This window comes from Coregonus clupeaformis, chromosome 31 (assembly GCF_020615455.1).
Source record: "Coregonus clupeaformis isolate EN_2021a chromosome 31, ASM2061545v1, whole genome shotgun sequence".
Lineage (NCBI taxonomy): Eukaryota > Metazoa > Chordata > Actinopteri > Salmoniformes > Salmonidae > Coregonus > Coregonus clupeaformis.
The window spans coordinates 8,448,577-8,466,592 of NC_059222.1; the positions used below are offsets into that span (position 1 = coordinate 8,448,577).

The 18,016-nt window shown below is 43.8% G+C and overlaps 1 protein-coding gene across 1 annotated transcript; it reads right to left on the reverse strand.

Moving 5' to 3' along the window:
- Positions 1-1,996: 1,996 nt before the first annotated feature.
- LOC121547474 (cdc42 effector protein 1-like) lies at positions 1,997-15,135 on the reverse strand. The gene is made up of 3 exons (XM_041858790.2): positions 14,989-15,135; positions 9,048-12,103; positions 1,997-3,386 (listed from the first exon to the last, which is right to left on the reverse strand). The coding sequence occupies exons 2-3, from the start codon at positions 9,496-9,498 to the stop codon at positions 2,662-2,664; spliced, it is 1,176 nt and encodes a 391-aa protein (XP_041714724.2). The 5' UTR covers positions 9,499-12,103; positions 14,989-15,135; the 3' UTR covers positions 1,997-2,661.
- Positions 15,136-18,016: the final 2,881 nt, after the last annotated feature.

Genomic DNA, 18,016 nt, shown 5'->3' on the forward strand with positions numbered 1-18,016 from the left:
AAGCTTACAGAATGTGACCGCTGAGTGCTGAAGCGCGTAGCACGTAAAAATCGTCTGTCCTCGGTTGCAACACTCACTACCGAGTTCCAAACTGCCTCTGGAAGCAACATCAGCACAATAACTGTTTGTCGGGAGCTTAATGAAATGGGTTTCCAGCCACACACAAGCCTAAGATCACCATGCGCAATGCCAAGCGTCGGCTGGAGTGATGTAAAGCTCGCCGCCATTGGACTCTGGAGCAGTGGAAACGCGTTCTCTGGAGTGATGAATCACGCGTCACCATCTGTTAGTCCAACGGACGAATCTGGGTTTGGCAGATGCCAGGAGAATGCTACCTGCCCGAATGCATAGTGCCAACTGTAAAGTTTGGTGGAGGAGGCTGTTTGGTCTGGGGCTGTTTTTCATGGTTCGGGCTAGGCCCCTTAGTTCCAGTGAAGGGAAATCTTAATGCTACCGCATACAATTACATTCTAGACGATTCTGTGCTTCCAACTTTGTGGCAACAGTTTGAGGAAGGCCCTTTCCTGTTTCAGCATGACAATGCCCCCGTGCACAAAGCGAGGTCCATACATAAATGGTTTGTCGAGATCGGTGTGAAAGAACTTGACTGGCCTGCACAGAGCCCTGACCTCAACCCCATCGAACACCTTTGGAATGAATTGGAACGCAGACTGCAAGCCAGGCCTAATCTCCCAACATCAGTGCCTGACCTCACTAATGCTCTTTTGGCTGAATGGAAGCAAGTCCCTGCAGCAATGTTCCAACAGCTAGTGGAAAGCCTTCCTAGAAGAGTGGAGGCTGTTATAGCAGCAAAGGGGGGACCAACTCAATATTAATACCCATGATTTTGGAATGAGATGTTCGACGAGCAGGTGTTCACATACTTTTGGTCATGTAATTAATAATATTAATATGCCATTTATCAGATGCTTTTATCCAAAGCGACTTACAGTCGTGTGCATACATTAGTGTATAGTGTATCATCTAAGCCTGTGTAAAGAAGTTTTCTTATGCTTATGTTGACTGTAACCTGACATTTAGTGTAACCTGTTTTGGGTTGCATATCAAGGCCAGAGATGTATTGGGCTTCTGCAGCCAGTTCAGCCTGCTCTGTGGTTTGAGAGCTATCATACGTCCATTATATGTTGTGATTTATTTAGTGCATGTTTTGTATTACAGTTGTATGAACGTTTTCAGACACGTAAATAAAGTATTAATGCCCATGCTTATTAAAAACATTTTATTTCATTTATCATTATAGAAATATCATTGGTATCAATAGCAGCACATTTATGCGGATGGGGGACACTGCTTTTCATAATATAGTCTAAAAAGAGGATTCAACCATTGGTTGACACAATAGCAGACAAGCAGGTGACTATCATATCGAAAAGCAATATGAGAGTTAGCTAGACCCATAATGAATTTGGGAAACATGTCTAAATGGGGTATGATGTAAATATGTGAATTAACAAACTTACAGTAAAAACATTATACTTGTGAATATTACATTGTACAAAATTATCTTCTTCCATTTAACTTCTGAGTAAATTTCTCATGGTTTGTGCTTCATACTGTATCTGTAGAATAAGCAGAAATGAAGTGTTTGTCTTGGGTGTAATCTTCAGGCAAAAGAGGATTGTTTTCCTGTAGTTAACGTCACGTGCTAAGAGTTAAGATCTCTCTCTTGGTGTAGTGTGTTTCCATGGGACTGGTTGGTGGTGAGGGAAAGATGAAGTTGGGTTGAAACCGCTACTGCCTTGTCTTCGTGTCCTGTTTGTTGCCTTGGATAGTTATATGAAATCACACATTGAGCAGTTTTCTTAGAAAGCACACAGTATATTTAACCAGCTGTTAACAGACTTACACATTGTTGTGCAACGTCTTTGGTGTTTCCATCACAGGAGGCTGCTGAGAGGAGAACAGTTCATAATAATGGCTGGAACGGTGCAAATGGAATGGCATCAAACACCTGGAAATCATGTGTTTGATGAATTTGATACCATTCCACCTATTCCACTCCAGTCATTACCACGAGCCCGTCCTCCCCAATTAAGGTGCCACCAACCTCCGGTGGTTTCCATGGTAACTCCTCTGCATCAGACCACTTTCTGTGGTATATTCTCACACTTTCTACCCCATCTCTTTGTTTCTTTGTTCGCCACTGGTTCCAGTGACCTCTTTTAAAAGCACATGTAGTTAGCTATTATTAGCCTGTTCTAGCTCCTTCCATAATGTATGTTTGCTTGGGGAACTTTCAGCATCCATCATCTTTCAATGAGTCTTTCAACAAATATACTTTCCACCACATTTGGGAGAATTCGGGAACAATATCAAATTCTTTAAGTGAGTCTTCTGACGACATAACATTCAATTTCTCCAAGGAATATTTGAAAATTATGAAGAAGAAGGGTCAATAGAGGCAGTTTCTTAAGACAAAAGACTTTACAAGGAATTAACCAATAATCACAACCCACTGGCCACAGACATCAATTCAACGTCTATTCCATGTTGGTTTCAACGTAATGTAATTGAAATGACATGGAAAAAACATTGATTCAACCAGTGTGTGCCCAGTGGGAAATCTGTAGTAGGTACTTCTGGTTAAACACAATTTAGGCTGTCATTATAGTTCAGACTTTGATTTCCTCCTCCTCCTCATCAGGTGTAATGCAAATGTAAGGGGTTTTCTTCATGGTCTGGCACATGGTCACCTTTCCCTCCAGATCCATCCTCTGCTGCCCCTTCAGGAGCCCTCCAACCCTCGTAGAGCACCCCCAGCACATCAGTGGAACCCTGGAACCTCTCACTCTCCATAGCAGGCCTCTGTCTAGAGGGGGAGCCCATCACTAAATCAGGCACCGCCCCTTTAAGATGCTGCTCACCTCCATCCACATTCGTTCTCCTAGCCTCCTCTTCCTCCTCTTCCCACTCCATCCCATATGGACTCTTCCTGCTACTACTACAGTCCTCTCGAAGCAGAGAATCCACCAATGAGGCAGTGGTGGCATCCATCTCCGAGTCCATCTCCGAGCCTTCATTGGTCGCAAACCCGAACGCAGAGCCGCTTGGCTCCTCCGCCTCCTCTGCCTCCCAGGCGTGGCTGGGCTCTGGGTGGCCATTGGGACTGTCAATCAAACCGAACACCTCGCTCATGAGGGAGGGCCCCAGGTCGAAGGTGAAGGATGCCATGGAGGACAAGGAGTCGAACCGGGTCATGTGACCAGGGTCAGAGGTCAGGGTCGGGTCAGCAGAGGAGGACAGGAGGGCGGAGACGTCGGTGAGCGAGCCGCCGTGGGTGTTGGGGGTACAGGAGCCTCCCTGCTGCAACTGACGCTCCGCTGAGCAGGAGAGGCGAGGCAGAGTGACGAAACCTGACTCCAGACCTGAGGTGGAGCAGAGACAGGGAGTTTAAAATAATTTAAAATAATACATGGAATTTCAGTTGGCACCCTAGTTTTACCATTAAATACATTCAGGAATAAACATGTACTTAACAAGTCACATAATAAGTTGCATAGACTCACTCTGTGTTCAATAATAGTTTTTAACATGATTTTTAAATCTTTGTACCCCACTCATACAATTATCTTTAAGGTCCCTCAGTCGAGCAGTGAATTTCAAACACAGATTCAACCACAAAGACCAGGGAAATTTTCCAATGCTTCGCAAAGAAGGGCACCTATTGGTAGATGGGTAAAATAAAATAAAAAAGTAGACATTGAATATCCCTTTCAGCATGGTGAAGTTATTAATTACACTTTGGATGGTGTATCAATACACTCAGTTGCCGGAGAGGAAGGAAACCGCTCAGGGATTTCACCATGAGGCCAATGGTGACTTAAAACAGTTACAGAGTTTAATGGCTGTGATAGGAGAAAACTGAGGATGGATCAACAACTTTGTAGTTACTCCACAATACTAACCTAATTGATAGAGTGAAAAGAAGGAAGCCTGTACAGAATACAAATATTCCAAAACATGCATCCTGTTTGCAACAAGGCACTAAAGTAATACTGCAAAAAATGTGGAAAAGCAATTAACTTTTTGTCCTTAATACAAAGTGTTATATTTGGGGCACATCCAATAAAACACTCTCCATATTTTCAAGCACAGTGGTGGCTGCATCATATCATGGGTATGCTTGTAATTGTTAAGGACTGGGGAGTTATTCAGGATAAAAAAGAAACGGAATGGAGCTAAGCACAGGATCCTAGAGGAAAACCTGGTTCATTCAGCTTTCCACCAGATACTGGGAGATGAATTTACCTTTCAGCAGGACAATAACCTAAAACACAAGGACAAATCTACACTGGATTTGCTTACCAAGAAGACAGTGAATGTTCCTGAGTGGCCGAGTTACAGTTTTGACTTAAATCTGGTTGAAAATCTATGGCAAGACTTGAAAATGGTTGTCTAGCAATGATCAACAACCAATTTGACAGAGCTTAAATACTTTTTTGAAGAACAATGGGCAAATGTTGCACAATCCAGGTATGGAAAACTCTTAAGAGAGACTTACCCAGAAAGACTCACAGCTGTAATTGCTGCCAAAGGTGATTCTAACATGGGTTGAATACTTATCTAATCAACATACTGTATATTAGTGTTTTATTTGTTATTATAATTTTTTACAAATGTTAGTATTTATTCCCACAATTAAATCCATTTTAATCCCACTTTGTAACACAACAAAATGTGGAAAAAGTCAAGGGGTGTGAATACTTTCTGAACGCACTGTAGATGCTCTCCAATCACCAACAGAGGGCAGTGTAAACTATGTCATCAAATAGTGAGTCCTGACAGTTTCAAAATGCTGACAACTCCAGCTCTATCTCTATCTCTGAGTTAGACATCATCTCTCAGGCATGCTGTTCCCAGGACAGGTTACTCACATGACATGTCACACACTAGTGCCCTCATGACCTACTGCTTCCATAGCTGAAACCAGACCTGGGATAACTATAGTTTTAACTATTCTTTGTGGATGGTAACATTTGTTTCCGGGGGAAAAAATAGTTACTTTGGAGGTGACTACAACTATTTGAATACAAATCCAGAAAAATAACTACTTTTTAAAGCTATTTGAATACAGATTTCAGAAAGTGAATACTTTTCAAAACTACACTGAACAAAAATATAAACGCAACATGCAACAATTTCAAAGATTTTACTGAGTTACAGTTCATATAAGGAAATCATTAGGCCATAATCCATGGATTTCACATGACTGGGAATACAGATATGCATCTGTTGGTAACAGATACCTTTAAAAAAAGGGGTAGGGGTGTGGATCAGGAAAACAGTCAGTATCTGGTGTGACAGGCATTCTCCTTCACATTGAGTTGATCAGGCTGGTGATTGTGGTCTGTGGAATGTTGTCCCACTCCTCTTCAATGGTAGTACGAAGTTTCTGGATATTGTCGAGAACTGGAACAAGTGGTCGTACACGTCGATCCAGAGCATACCTAAACATCCCTGCTCAATGGGTGACCTGTCTGGTGGGTATGCAGGCCATGGAAGAAAAGGGACATTTTTAGCTTCCAGGAATTGTGTACAGATCCTTGCGACATGAGGCAATGCATTATCATGCTGAAACATGAGGTGATGGCGCCGGATGAATGGCACGACAATGGGACTCAGGATCTCGTCATGCTATCTCTGTGCACTCAAATTGCCATCGATAAAATGCAATTGTGTTCGTTGTCCGTATGCCTACCCATACCATAACCCCACCATGGGGCACTCTGTTCACAACGTTCACATCAGCAAACCGTTCGCCCACACTACACAATCTGCCTGGTACAGTTGAAACCGGAATTCATCCGTGAAGAGCACACTTCTCCAGTGTGCCAATGGCCATCGAAGGTGAACATTTGCTCACTGAAGTCAGTTGCAACGCCGAACTGCAGTCAGGTCAAGAACCTAGTGAGGACTACTAGCACGCAGATGAGCTTCCTTGAGACGGTTTCTGACAGTTTGTGCAGAAAGTCTTCGGTTGTGTAAACCCAGAGTTTCATCAGATGTCCGGGTGGCTGGTCTCAGGCGATCCCGCAGATAAAGAAGCCAGATGTGGAGGTCCTGGGCAGGCTTGGTTACACATGGTCTGCGGTTGTGAAGCCGGTTGGACGTACTGCCAAATTCTCTAAAACGACATTGGAGGCGGCTTATGGTAAAGAAATGAACATTAAATTCTCTGGCAACAGCTCTGGTGGACATACCTGCAGTCAGCATGCCAATTACACGCTCCCTCAAAACTTGAGACATCTGTGGCATTGTGTTTTGTGACAAAACTGCACATTTTAGGGTGGCATTTTATTGTCCTCAGCACAAGGTGTACCTGTGCAATTATCATGCTGTTTTAATCAGCTTCTTGATATGCCACACCTGTCAGGTGGATGGATTATCTTGGCAAAGGAGAAATGCTCACTAACAGGGATGTAAACAAATTTGTTCACAAAATTTGAAAGATATACGCTTTTCGTGTGTATGGAACATTTCTGGGATATTTAATTTCAGCTCATGAAATATGGGACCAACTACATGTTGCGTTTATATTTTTGTTCAGTATATTTGAATACAGTTCTCAGAAATTAACTACTTTTGTAAAATACTTGAATACAGATCTCAGGAAGTGACTCAGGAAACTATCGGATTGGCTGCTTTGAACTAATGGCAGGGCTGTATCTGGAACTGCATGTTGAAGATAAATAGAATGAATAGAGCACACACAATCTCCTATACTATTGCAATCGATCTGACAGTCATATTTGAACCATTTAGTTCCAAAACACTATATACATTATTCATTTAAAATGATTTGTTTATTAAACATGTACCCGTAGGCTGCCACAAATACATACAGAGTTTAAGTGATGAATTCCACATAAACAGGAAAAGAAAACAAAAAAGAAGTGGGCCTCCACCCTCAACCTCCACCCCCAACCTCCACCCACAACCTCCCCCCACTCCTGGAAACCATGTTTCCCACCCCTTCCCACCCCACCTAGCGACTAGGGTTGCTTATAAGTCACCCACCACCCCTTGCTCCCCCTCTCGGCGACGAGTAAAACCCCTCCCTATACCACCCGTTCCCCCGTGGGCCTGAAAGCAAAGAAAGTAAAAAAGATGAATATACACTACCAGTCAAAAGTTTGGACACACCTACTCATTCAAGGGTTTTTCTTTATTTGTACTATTTTTTACGTTGTAGAATAGTAGTGAAGACATCAAAACTATGAAATAACACATATGGAATCATGTAGTAACCAAAAAAGTGTTAAACAAATCAAAATCTATTTTATATTTGAGATTCTTCAAAGTAGTCACCCTTTGCCTTGATGACAGGTTTGCACACTCTTGGCATTCTCTCAACCAACTTCACTTGGAATGCTTTTCCTACAGTCTTGAAGGAGTTCCCACATATGATGAGCACTTGTTGGCTGCTTTTCCTTCACTCTGCGGTCCAACTCATCCCAAACCATCTCAATTGGAGATCATCCGTTCACCCACACCGCATCTCACAAAGACACGGCGGTTGGAACCAAAAATCTCCAATTTGGACTCCAGACCAAAGGACAAATTTCCACCGGTCTAATGTCCATTGCTCGTGTTTCTTGGCCCAAGCAAGTCTCTTCTTCTTATTGGTGTTCTTTAGTAGTGGTTTCTTTGCAGCAATTCGACCATGAAGGCCAGATTCACACAGTCCCCTCTGAACAGTTGATGTTGAGATGTGTCTGTCACTTGAACTCTGTGAAGCATTTATTTGGGATGCAATTTCTGAGGCTGGTAACTCTAATGAACTTATCCTCTGCAGCAGAGGTAACTCTGGGTCTTCCATTCCTGTGGTGGTCCCCAATATATATATATATATATATATATATATATATATATATATATATATATATATATAAAATTGCGAGGGATTTTTCAGGGGGTGCTGCAGCACCCTTAGCACCCCTACTTCCCGTGGCTATGTTTGCAAACATTGCAAACAGCACATTGAATGCTTAGCAATTATAAAGCAATTTCCAAAGTCCTATGTAACAACAATGTTGCAACTACTTACTACACATGTATAAGAACTTGATGTCAGGGGAGATCGTCTATCCATGTCCTGAGGCCATCGGGAAATGCCATCAAAACCGGCCACTCTGGATCAGAAGGTTGCATGTTCGATCCCAGTCATGGACACTGGTTTTAAATTAGTTTGTTTTAACCCTATCCCAAACCTTAACCCTTACCTTAACCTCTATCCCATGACTCTGGATCAGAAGGTTGTATGTTCGATCCCAGTCGTGGACACTGTTTTTTTATTTTGGGGTTATAACCCTATCCCAAACGTTAACCCTTACCTTAACCTCTCTCCCATGACTCTGGATCAGAAGGTTGTATGTTCGATCCCAGTCGTGGACACTGTTTTTTTATTTTGGGGTTTTAACCCTATCCCAAACCTTAACCCTTACCTTAACTATTCGGAAAGAGTGCCTAAGGCAGTCTGACTCGACCTTCGCCTCTCCCGAGCCAGTTGGGGAGTTGCAGCGATGAGACAAGATCGAAATTGGGGAGAAAAAGGGGGTAAAAAAATATATAATAATAATACAGCAGAGAGGTCAGACAGTGAAACATGAGGATATTAATGTGGGGCAGTCAGTCACACAGGGCCTCAGAAAAGACACACAACAGCACAGTAATGCGTCTCTCTCTTATCATCACATAACAAGCTAGAGAGAGTGTGAGGGTTGTTGTGTGTCAGTCAAGGTGATTCATCATGACAGCTGTGGAAAATCTGTCTGAATTACTGTGTAAATGAGAGCATGTTTTCACAGCATGTCCAATGGCAGCTCCTGCTTCTATGTTTGATACATGACCATGTATCAAATCCAAGTCTCATGTATGCCACAAGACGGTGTTAGCCTGCTGAGCTTAAGCCTAGACCTTACGTCCAGGACATACTGCAAGTCTTCACAGGTACGGTTGCATGTTCACTTATTGTGTGGATGCGTCCATATGTTTGTGTATGTGTGTGGGTGTACAGTAAGACTCACCATAACCATAAGTGGTCTCCTCCAGGGAGGTAGGAGAGGTGTGGAAGAGGTTTTTAATAGGGCAGCCGTCCACATCCAGCCGGGGGAGGGACACTGCGTTCTTGATGATGGGGGAGATGGGAGGGGGTGTCGGGGACAGGTCCTTCGACCCCCCCCTGGGACGCTCTGGTGTCTTCCGAACATGCCGGAGGGTCCGAGAGAAGAAAGCCCCGATCTTGTTGTCAGGACTTGTGACGGAATCATCATCCCCGTTTCCGTTGGCGGCCCCACCGTGGTTGCTAAGGAATGAAGTGTCCCCGAACACATCCCCTCCGCGGCCCACGTGCATGGTGTGGCGGAAGTCTCCCAGCGGAGGGCTGATCATGTCCAAGGTGAGGTCACCTTTGAAACTACGTTTACCCTGAGAGCCGGCCACCAGGCCCTTTAGCCCAGGGATCTTACCCAGGTTCATGGCGATGGCCAAGGGTATGGTCTTCTAAAAAATTACAAAAATCTGTTTAAATCCACTGAAAGTGGGGATGGATATGGAATTTAAATATCTTTGGCGAAACTGTTAGTGGAGATTTGCTTTAGAAATGCTCCCAGGGGGATTGTGTGCCTCAAAAGTAATGATTGTGATCGTTTAGGTTTTGAATAGAATTCCACCACCAGGTCTTGTAGAGTCAACTTCAGTAATGGAGCAGTCTATTGTATTCTCTTGTTATCATGTGCTGTTTGCAATTTCAGTCCCATTTTCTGCTGTTTGTTGTCATCCATATCCAGCTGGATTAAATCAAGAGAAATGGAGGAAAAAAGTATGCAGCTCAGTTCCTGGAATCCACTGACAGTTTGAGTGTGGTCAGAGACGCTGGGCTCGACAGTTGTTTTAGGCTTTGGGTTTATAAAACATCAGCTCAGGAATAACCCCAGTTCCAGCTGCAAATATCCCTCCTGCGGTTGTACACTGGAACCATTTATTAAAAGAAAGCACAAAAATGTATTCAATTCTCCATCTAGGAGAGGCTCAAATGCAGCTATAACAGTCCAGTAACCTTGAGGGGACTTTCTTTGCTAGAGACTGATTTGGTGTATTGATATAGAACCAGGTAAGGGGTCTGGCAGAACACATCACTATCTGGAACATTCAGTCATAAAGTAACTGGATCAGGTTTTTCTACAGACCCTTGCCTTCTGTTAGTCCTCAATGTTCCGGGTTTCAAAGTCCACTGTTCTGGAACCTTCTAAATGTAGACCACAGTAACTCTCCTGACACTTCTCTCGAGAACAAATTCAATGTAAGTCTGTTTTTTGTCTGAGAGTTTAAGGATATTTTGTCTCTCTCTCATCCTGCGCTTAGCTACAACACGAGTGCTACTTAATCATATCACATATTTCCCCAAAATACTTTTTATCTGTCTTCAAAAGCAGAGCAGAGACCCTCATTCAACACTTCAAACTGATCTGACCAGAAGCCCCAAATCTTGTTTACAAACATGCAAAGTATGTGCCACCAGATAAAAACATACTGCTCTATTTTTTGCCATAAATGCATAAAATACTGACAAATATCCTGATAAGAAAATCACTTAGCCGACTTTTATTGCACAAAATACCCCAGTAAGTCAACACTGGCAGGAGGTGTACAAATAATGGACTTTTCCTTTGTTCTCTTTAGCCAGCAAAGTAATGGATATCGCTTTCTGTAATAATTTGATAGTGTAACGTACACTGTTCTTTTAAGAGCTTTCCACTGCCGAGGCCCTCCAACGCGCGATAGCCTGGCTTTATTAATGACTTGAAGCAGACCTCTGAATGGGATTGCGTCAGGGTTAAAGCAGCCTTTTAGTTTGCTCCTGACCACAGTCCCAGGCCCTCTCCTTTAGGTCTCCACTGGCTGGCGTTTTAAGAGGGGAAGCTGGGAGCAGCACAGAGGGAGGAAGTATGCCTCATACCACAGACTGGAAAGAGAGCGAAAGAGAGAGAGAGAGAGAGAGAGAGAGAGAGAGAGAGAGAGAGAGAGAGAGAGAGAGAGAGAGAGAGAGAGAGAGAGCAGTACCAGGGGTTCACTTACCAGACCAACAGACTTCTATTAGGTGTGTGTAACTATTAGGTGTAATGTTGAATTTGAGATAGTCTTAACTTCTAGAGAGCATGAACCAGACACTCATAACCAGACTTCATATACTGAGAGTTCAAGCCACCACCTCAACATCCCTTACTAACTCTCCTGTGTGACTGTGAGCTGCAAAGGCAAAAGCAATCATGCACTGGTCAGCTTGTGTGTGAATGTGAGGCAAAGCAGATACTCCTCAGTTTCAACCATGTATTTCAAGTGGAGGAGAGATACCTCAACCCCCGTCACACTGTACTAACAGAAGGGCATGGAGCTCTGTTTTACTGTAATCCTGTGTCAGTCGGAGGATCTTTGGCCCATGCTCAGTGGGGGTCGAGTCTGTCCTTACTGTCCTGAGGGGCACGGAGAGAGAGAGCGAGAGAGAGAGAGAGACTTTTTGACCTCTCGTCTGACTCCCGCAGACACAGCTGGAGCCAGAAGGTTTATCCCCACACGTCTTTACGGAATGGTCCTATATGTCTCCTATACGTTCCAGCATCCCCCCCATGCCCTGTCCTCCTCCTCTCCTTCTGATCCTTTGTTTTCAGAGTTACGCAAATCCAGCCGCCCACACTCCAGGCATCTGATAGAGCAGGGCTGAAACCGAGCACTGGTTGGTTTCAGAAAAAATAACAAAAACAGAAGTTAAGTCTCTAAAAGGTAATAAGTTTAATGCAGTAATCCGGGCAGCTGTCTGTGTCTTCAGAAGGAAAAAGGGGGGTCTCCTCAGGGGATTGGTCGTGGCCTAGATTAGCCCCTAATCCCTGGATCTCTTCTTCTCCTTGCCCGTCCGTCCAGACTCCCTCTTTTTTTGGGCTCTCTCCTCCCTCTTTCTGGGCTCTGTCCTGGCTCTGACCTCACGCTCTCTGGGTCTGTACTGGTTCTCTCAGCCAGACCTGCTGGTTATCTGCTGGTTATCTGGGTCTGAGAGGCTACCTTGGCCTCACTGAAAACATGCTGTCTGCTGTGGGAGAGAGAGAGAGAGGGGGACACAGGGAGTTAGACATGGTAGGGCATGGTACTGGTACATAGGTAAGGCAGACATAGAAATATAATGAAACATAAATCCTCTGGTATTTGGAGTGCAGCTGTTACTGACAGTTGTTTTCAAAGTTTAATTAAACGTTTCATTTGTATTCCACATTTTTTCCACTCCTTTTCCTGCCACTACCCAAGTAGTAACTATATAATAGATTATGTTTGATTGTAATTCAACTGGCTCAACATTTCTAAACAAATCTCATAACGGCAAAACTCCAAAATTACACAAGCTGAGTATTAAGGGGGTTTCCCAAATATCTCTTCTGTAGGCTACATCACAGACCCATCCAGCCAATCCACCCCCTCCACCATGTAGCTGCCATACCTGTGAGCCAAGGTGAGGTATGGTAGATGTTCACTGCCTGGCCTGTGAGGTATGGTATGCTTTCATCCCAAATGGCAGCCTATAACTTATATAGTGCACTACTTTTGACCAGGGTCCATATGTCTCTGGTCAAAAGTAGTGCACTATGTAGTGAATAGGGTGCCATTTGGGACACACTCTAGATGTTACCCAGAGAAGCCAGGCTCTAATAGGAGCCGTGTGTGTGAACACATTCCTGGGAACAACATCACTGGACTCTCTCTCTCCATTACAACCATCACATCAGAGAGAGAAGAGAAGAACCCAACCACATCCCTGATTAGAAACACCTTTAAGTCTAATCCCCCTTTCCTTCTCTGAGGCTGGTTGGCTATATTACAGTACTGTATGAAGATCTCATGGTTTGGAAAGATACAGCTGGCACACACACATGCAAAAAACACACGGCTAGATCAATGGACTGGAGAGATACTGTACTGTACTATCAATAATATTTTATTGAATTGAATGAGTCAGGATTTTATACAGAATTATGTTTTGTTGGGTATACCAACCAGTATTCATTTGACCCCTCTCCTCCTTTCCAAACTCCAGTCCTATTTTAAGTCACTTACTCACTAACTAAGTTAACCAGGTGAACAAACATACAAGATAAGGCTGCATTTTTTCACTCCCCCTGCAACATCCAAATAATTGTTCTTCCTCTTAGCTGTACTCTATTTGAATCCAAGGAAACTAGAGCAACACTTCCCCTAAGACAATATTTTTTTGTAATGCTTCTTCAACAAACATCCATAGGCATAGGTTCTTGAAGCGTCTATCCTTCCTTTATCCTTTGTCCTTCTTTGCCCCCCTTTCATCGCTCTCTCTCCCACCCTCCCCCCTCACTCTCTCTCTACACCTCTTTCTCTCTCTCTCTCCATTTGGCATTTGCCATGCTGTTGTGGACAGACTTTGAAGGGGTCAGGGAGGGAATGAGTCAGGCCCATTTGGTGACGTTGACAGGTCATGATGGAGCATGTATCCCTTTGCTCTTTATGTGTGGCAACCAAGACACCAACAACAAGTAGCCTCAGGTGTTAAAACAGACAGTGCGTCCATACTGGGAATTCACACCTCCTAAACTGACCTCTTTCCTGGTTGCGTCAAACAAAGATGGTGGATAAATGAAGATAGTTCACCCAGACCATTTACCATTGGATTTTTTTCTCTGCTTAATGGGATGGCTCTCCCATAGACACAAATACGATAGCAGCTGGGTCTGGTCTGATTAGGTAATTGAATTCAATGTAACCAGAAAAAACCTGCGAGTGGGGTGTCTCGCTTCTTCTTCCGTCTCTGGCGTCAATGACACAGGGGTCACATGGGAGGATTGTGGGGCACAGGTACAATTGTCCAGAGTTAAAATTAAGGAATCTCATTGGATGAGGCCAACAGGGAAGGAATGCCCCAACTCTACATTCCAATACCGCATCATCAGATTCTGATTCTAGGTGTTTGATGGTTATTCTGGTTAAATATGCACGAGTAAAGCCGGCTGCAGGACAAAATTGAAAACCCAAAATCAATAGAGGCATGAGATGGTCAAACAGGTCTACTGTGGCCATGCGTAAGCTAGAGTAGATCAATCAGACCTGCCTGGTGTTGCAGGCAGAGCGCCAGGAAAACATTGCTATTGAATAACACACACGTTATCACAGAGCCTGCTCTCTCCATTGATCTGCCTGGTGTGTGAAGCTAACAAGCTCTCCAATCAATTGTATTGTCTGATCTCCCTAATGAGGTCAGAGTAATGAGACCTCTGTTATGTAGTGTTGCTACCCTTGACATTTGGAGCAGGGGCTACATCATTAACTTGTTGATATGTGAGTTAGGGGGTCCCCCTACAGTTTAATAACAGTGCTGTTACACAAGTCATTTTGATTAATTGTTGAATCCTCAATGGTACATTTTCTGATTCACCCCATTAAACATCAGATGAACATATATGCTGAATGCAGACCACAGGAGAGGATAGATTAATATAATTTGTGGACAATATTGTTGATCTGCTAAGACCTAAGCATAGACCAGTGATATATTGCAACACAAGCAACCCTAAATATAATGCATGACAGATTATGTTTCATGCCAAATGATCTATGGACAGTCACCCACAACACTTTTACCACAATAACAAATGTGCATGTTAGGCTACAGTTAGGCTACAGAGCCATAGAACCATATACATAGGCAGCCTTCATAGTTTCGGATATCAAATATGAAGACTTGATTGTGAATAGACAGCAAGAGAACATCAAACATTTTAACAAAAAAAAAGCTTTCCTCCATACTTTACTTTCAGTTGACACAGAGTCTATTGATATTTGAGAGATTACATTTATAGAAGGCTAATTAATAGACGTAATAATTAAACAAATAGCCTAATGAAATGAGAGGCTACATGAGCAAAATAAAAAAGTTGAGTGTAAAGAAAAACTTACCTGGGCAAGTAGACTAAGAGACGTTCACACAGACAGGATACGATTAAAAACCAGTACTTTTTATGATAACCCACAAAATCCGTAGTATCATGAAGTATTGTGATTTCTAGTCGCCGGTCTTGTAGCGGGACAAGTGCCGCTAGTGCGTTCAGCTTCACTAGAATGAGTTTGAGTAGGCAGTGAAGAAGGGGGCGGGCTAGTCAAAAACTGATGACGAGGCCATCATCGAATCAGCAGCAGCGAAACAGTCAAGGGGAATTTACTGTATGAAGGAGCTAGTGATACACGGGTTGACTCATAACCTGCAGTCCCGCAGTTATATCCGCGGGGCAGGCGGGTTTAGGGTCATTAAGTATTGTGTGGATGAAGGGCAGATGGGTGGGTGGCAAGGGGGTTGAATAAAGATAAAACAATATTTAAAAACATCCATAAATGTATAATTATTGTGCAATTTATATCTATAGGCTACATTGAGGTTCTTTCATTATTTGTAGGATATCTGGCATTAGTGCTTAAGCCTGAGCTTTAGGGCCTAACTGTACCCATGCCAAACAGCCTACATGCCAAACGCCAAATGCTTTTGGGAATGGGCAGGAAAATGGGGACTGTAGTGGAGAGGGTTGAGAGCTTCAAGTTCCTCGGTGTCCACATCACTAAGGGCCTATCATGGTCCAAACACACCAGCAATGTTGTGAAGAGGGCACGACAACACCTCTTCCCCCTCTGGAGGCAGAAAAGACTTGGCATGGACACTCAGATCCTCAAAAAGTTATACAGCTGCACCACTAAGAGCATCTTGACTGGCTGCATCGCTGTTGGCTATGGCAACTGCTCGGCATTGACCGCAAGGCGTCGTGGGTACGGCCCAGTACCGTGTCAGAGGAAGGCCCTAAAAAGTGTCAAAGACTCCAGACACCCAAGTCATAGACTGTTCTCTCTGCTACCGCACGGCAAGTGGTCCCGGAGCGCCAAGTCTGGGACCAAAAGGCTCCTGAACAGCTTCTACCCCCAAGCCATAAGACTGCTGAACAGTTCATCAAATGGCTACCCAGACAATTTACATTGACCCCCTTTATTATATATGTATTTATCTTAATTGTTTTGCACTGACTCCCTTGCACTGGCTCTATGCACACTCACTAGACTCTACCCACACACTCACACATACTGCACTGACACTCCACACACACACACACACTTCACATATGCTGCTGCTACTCTATTTAATATATATCCTGATTGCCTAGTCACTTTTACCCCTACCAACATGTACATACTGTATTACCTCAATTACCTCGTACCCCTGCTCATTGACTCTGTACTGGTACTCCTTGTATATATACCCTCGTTATTGCTTTTACTGTGTTATTATTTCAGTTTTGTATTTATAGTGATGAATCACGCTTCACCATCTGGCAGTCCGACGGACGAATCTGAGTTTGGCGGATGCCAGGAGAAAGCTAGCTGCCCCAATGCATAGTGCCAACTGTAAAGTTTGGTGGAGGAGGAATAATGGTCTGGGGCAGTTTTTCATGGTTCGAGCTAGGCCCCTTAGTTCCAGTGAAGGGAAATCTTAATGCTACAGCATACAATGACATTCTAGACGATTCTGTGTTTCCAACTTCGTGGCAACAGTTTGGGGAAGGCCCTTTCCTGTTTCAGCATGACAATGCCCCCGTGCACAAAGCGAGGTCCATACAGAAATGGTTTGTTGAGATCGGTGTGGAAGAACTTGACTGGCCTGCACAGAGCCCTGACCTCAACCCCATCGAACACCTTTGGGATGTATTGGAATGCCAACTGCGAGACAGGTCTAATCGCCCAACATCAGTGCTCGACCTCACTAATGCTCATGTGGCTGAATGGAAGCAAGTCCCCGCAGCAATGTTCCAACATCTAGTGGAAAGCCTTCCCAGAAGAGTGGAGGCTGTTATAGCAGCAAAGGGGGGACCAACTCCATGATTTTGGAATGAGATGTTCGACGAGCAGGTATCCACATACTTTTGGTCATGTAGTGTATATTATATATATATATACAGTGGGGAGAACAAGTATTTGATACACTGCCGATTTTGCAGGTTTTCCTACTTACAAAGCATGTAGAGGTCTGTAATTTTTATCATAGGTACACTTCAACTGTGAGAGACGGAATCTAAAACAAAAATCCAGAAAATCACATTGTATGATTTTTTAAGTAATTAATTTGCATTTTATTGCATGACATAAGTATTTGATCACCTACCAACCAGTAAGAATTCCGGCTCTCACAGACCTGTTAGTTTTTCTTTAAGAAGCCCTCCTATTCTCCACTCATTACCTGTATTAACTGCACCTGTTTGAACTCGTTACCTGTATAAAAGACACCTGTCCACACACTCAATCAAACAGACTCCAACCTCTCCACAATGGCCAAGACCAGAGAGCTGTGTAAGGACATCAGGGATAAAATTGTAGACCTGCACAAGGCTGGGATGGGCTACAGGACAAAAGGCAAGCAGCTTGGTGAGAAGGCAACAACTGTTGGCGCAATTATTAGAAAATGGAAGAAGTTCAAGATGACGGTCAATCACCCTCGGTCTGGGGCTCCATGCAAGATCTTACCTCATGAGGAAGGTGTGGGATCAACCCAGAACTACACGGCAGGACCTGGTCAATGACCTGAAGAGAGCTGAGACCACAGTCTCAAAGAAAACCATTAGTAACACACTACGCCGTCATGGATTAAAATCCTGCAGCGCACGCAAGGTCCCCCTGCTCAAGCCAGCGCATGTCCAGGCCCGTCTGAAATTTGCCAATGACCATCTGGATGATCCAGAGGAGGAATGGGAGAAGGTCATGTGGTCTGATGAGACAAAAATAGAGCTTTTTGGTCTAAACTCCACTGCGCTGTGTTTGGAGGAAGAAGAAGGATGAGTACAACCCCAAGAACACCATCCCAACCGTGAAGCATGGAGGTGGAAACATCATTCTTTGGGGATGCTTTTCTGCAAAGGGGACAGGACGACTGCACCGTATTGAAGAGAGGATG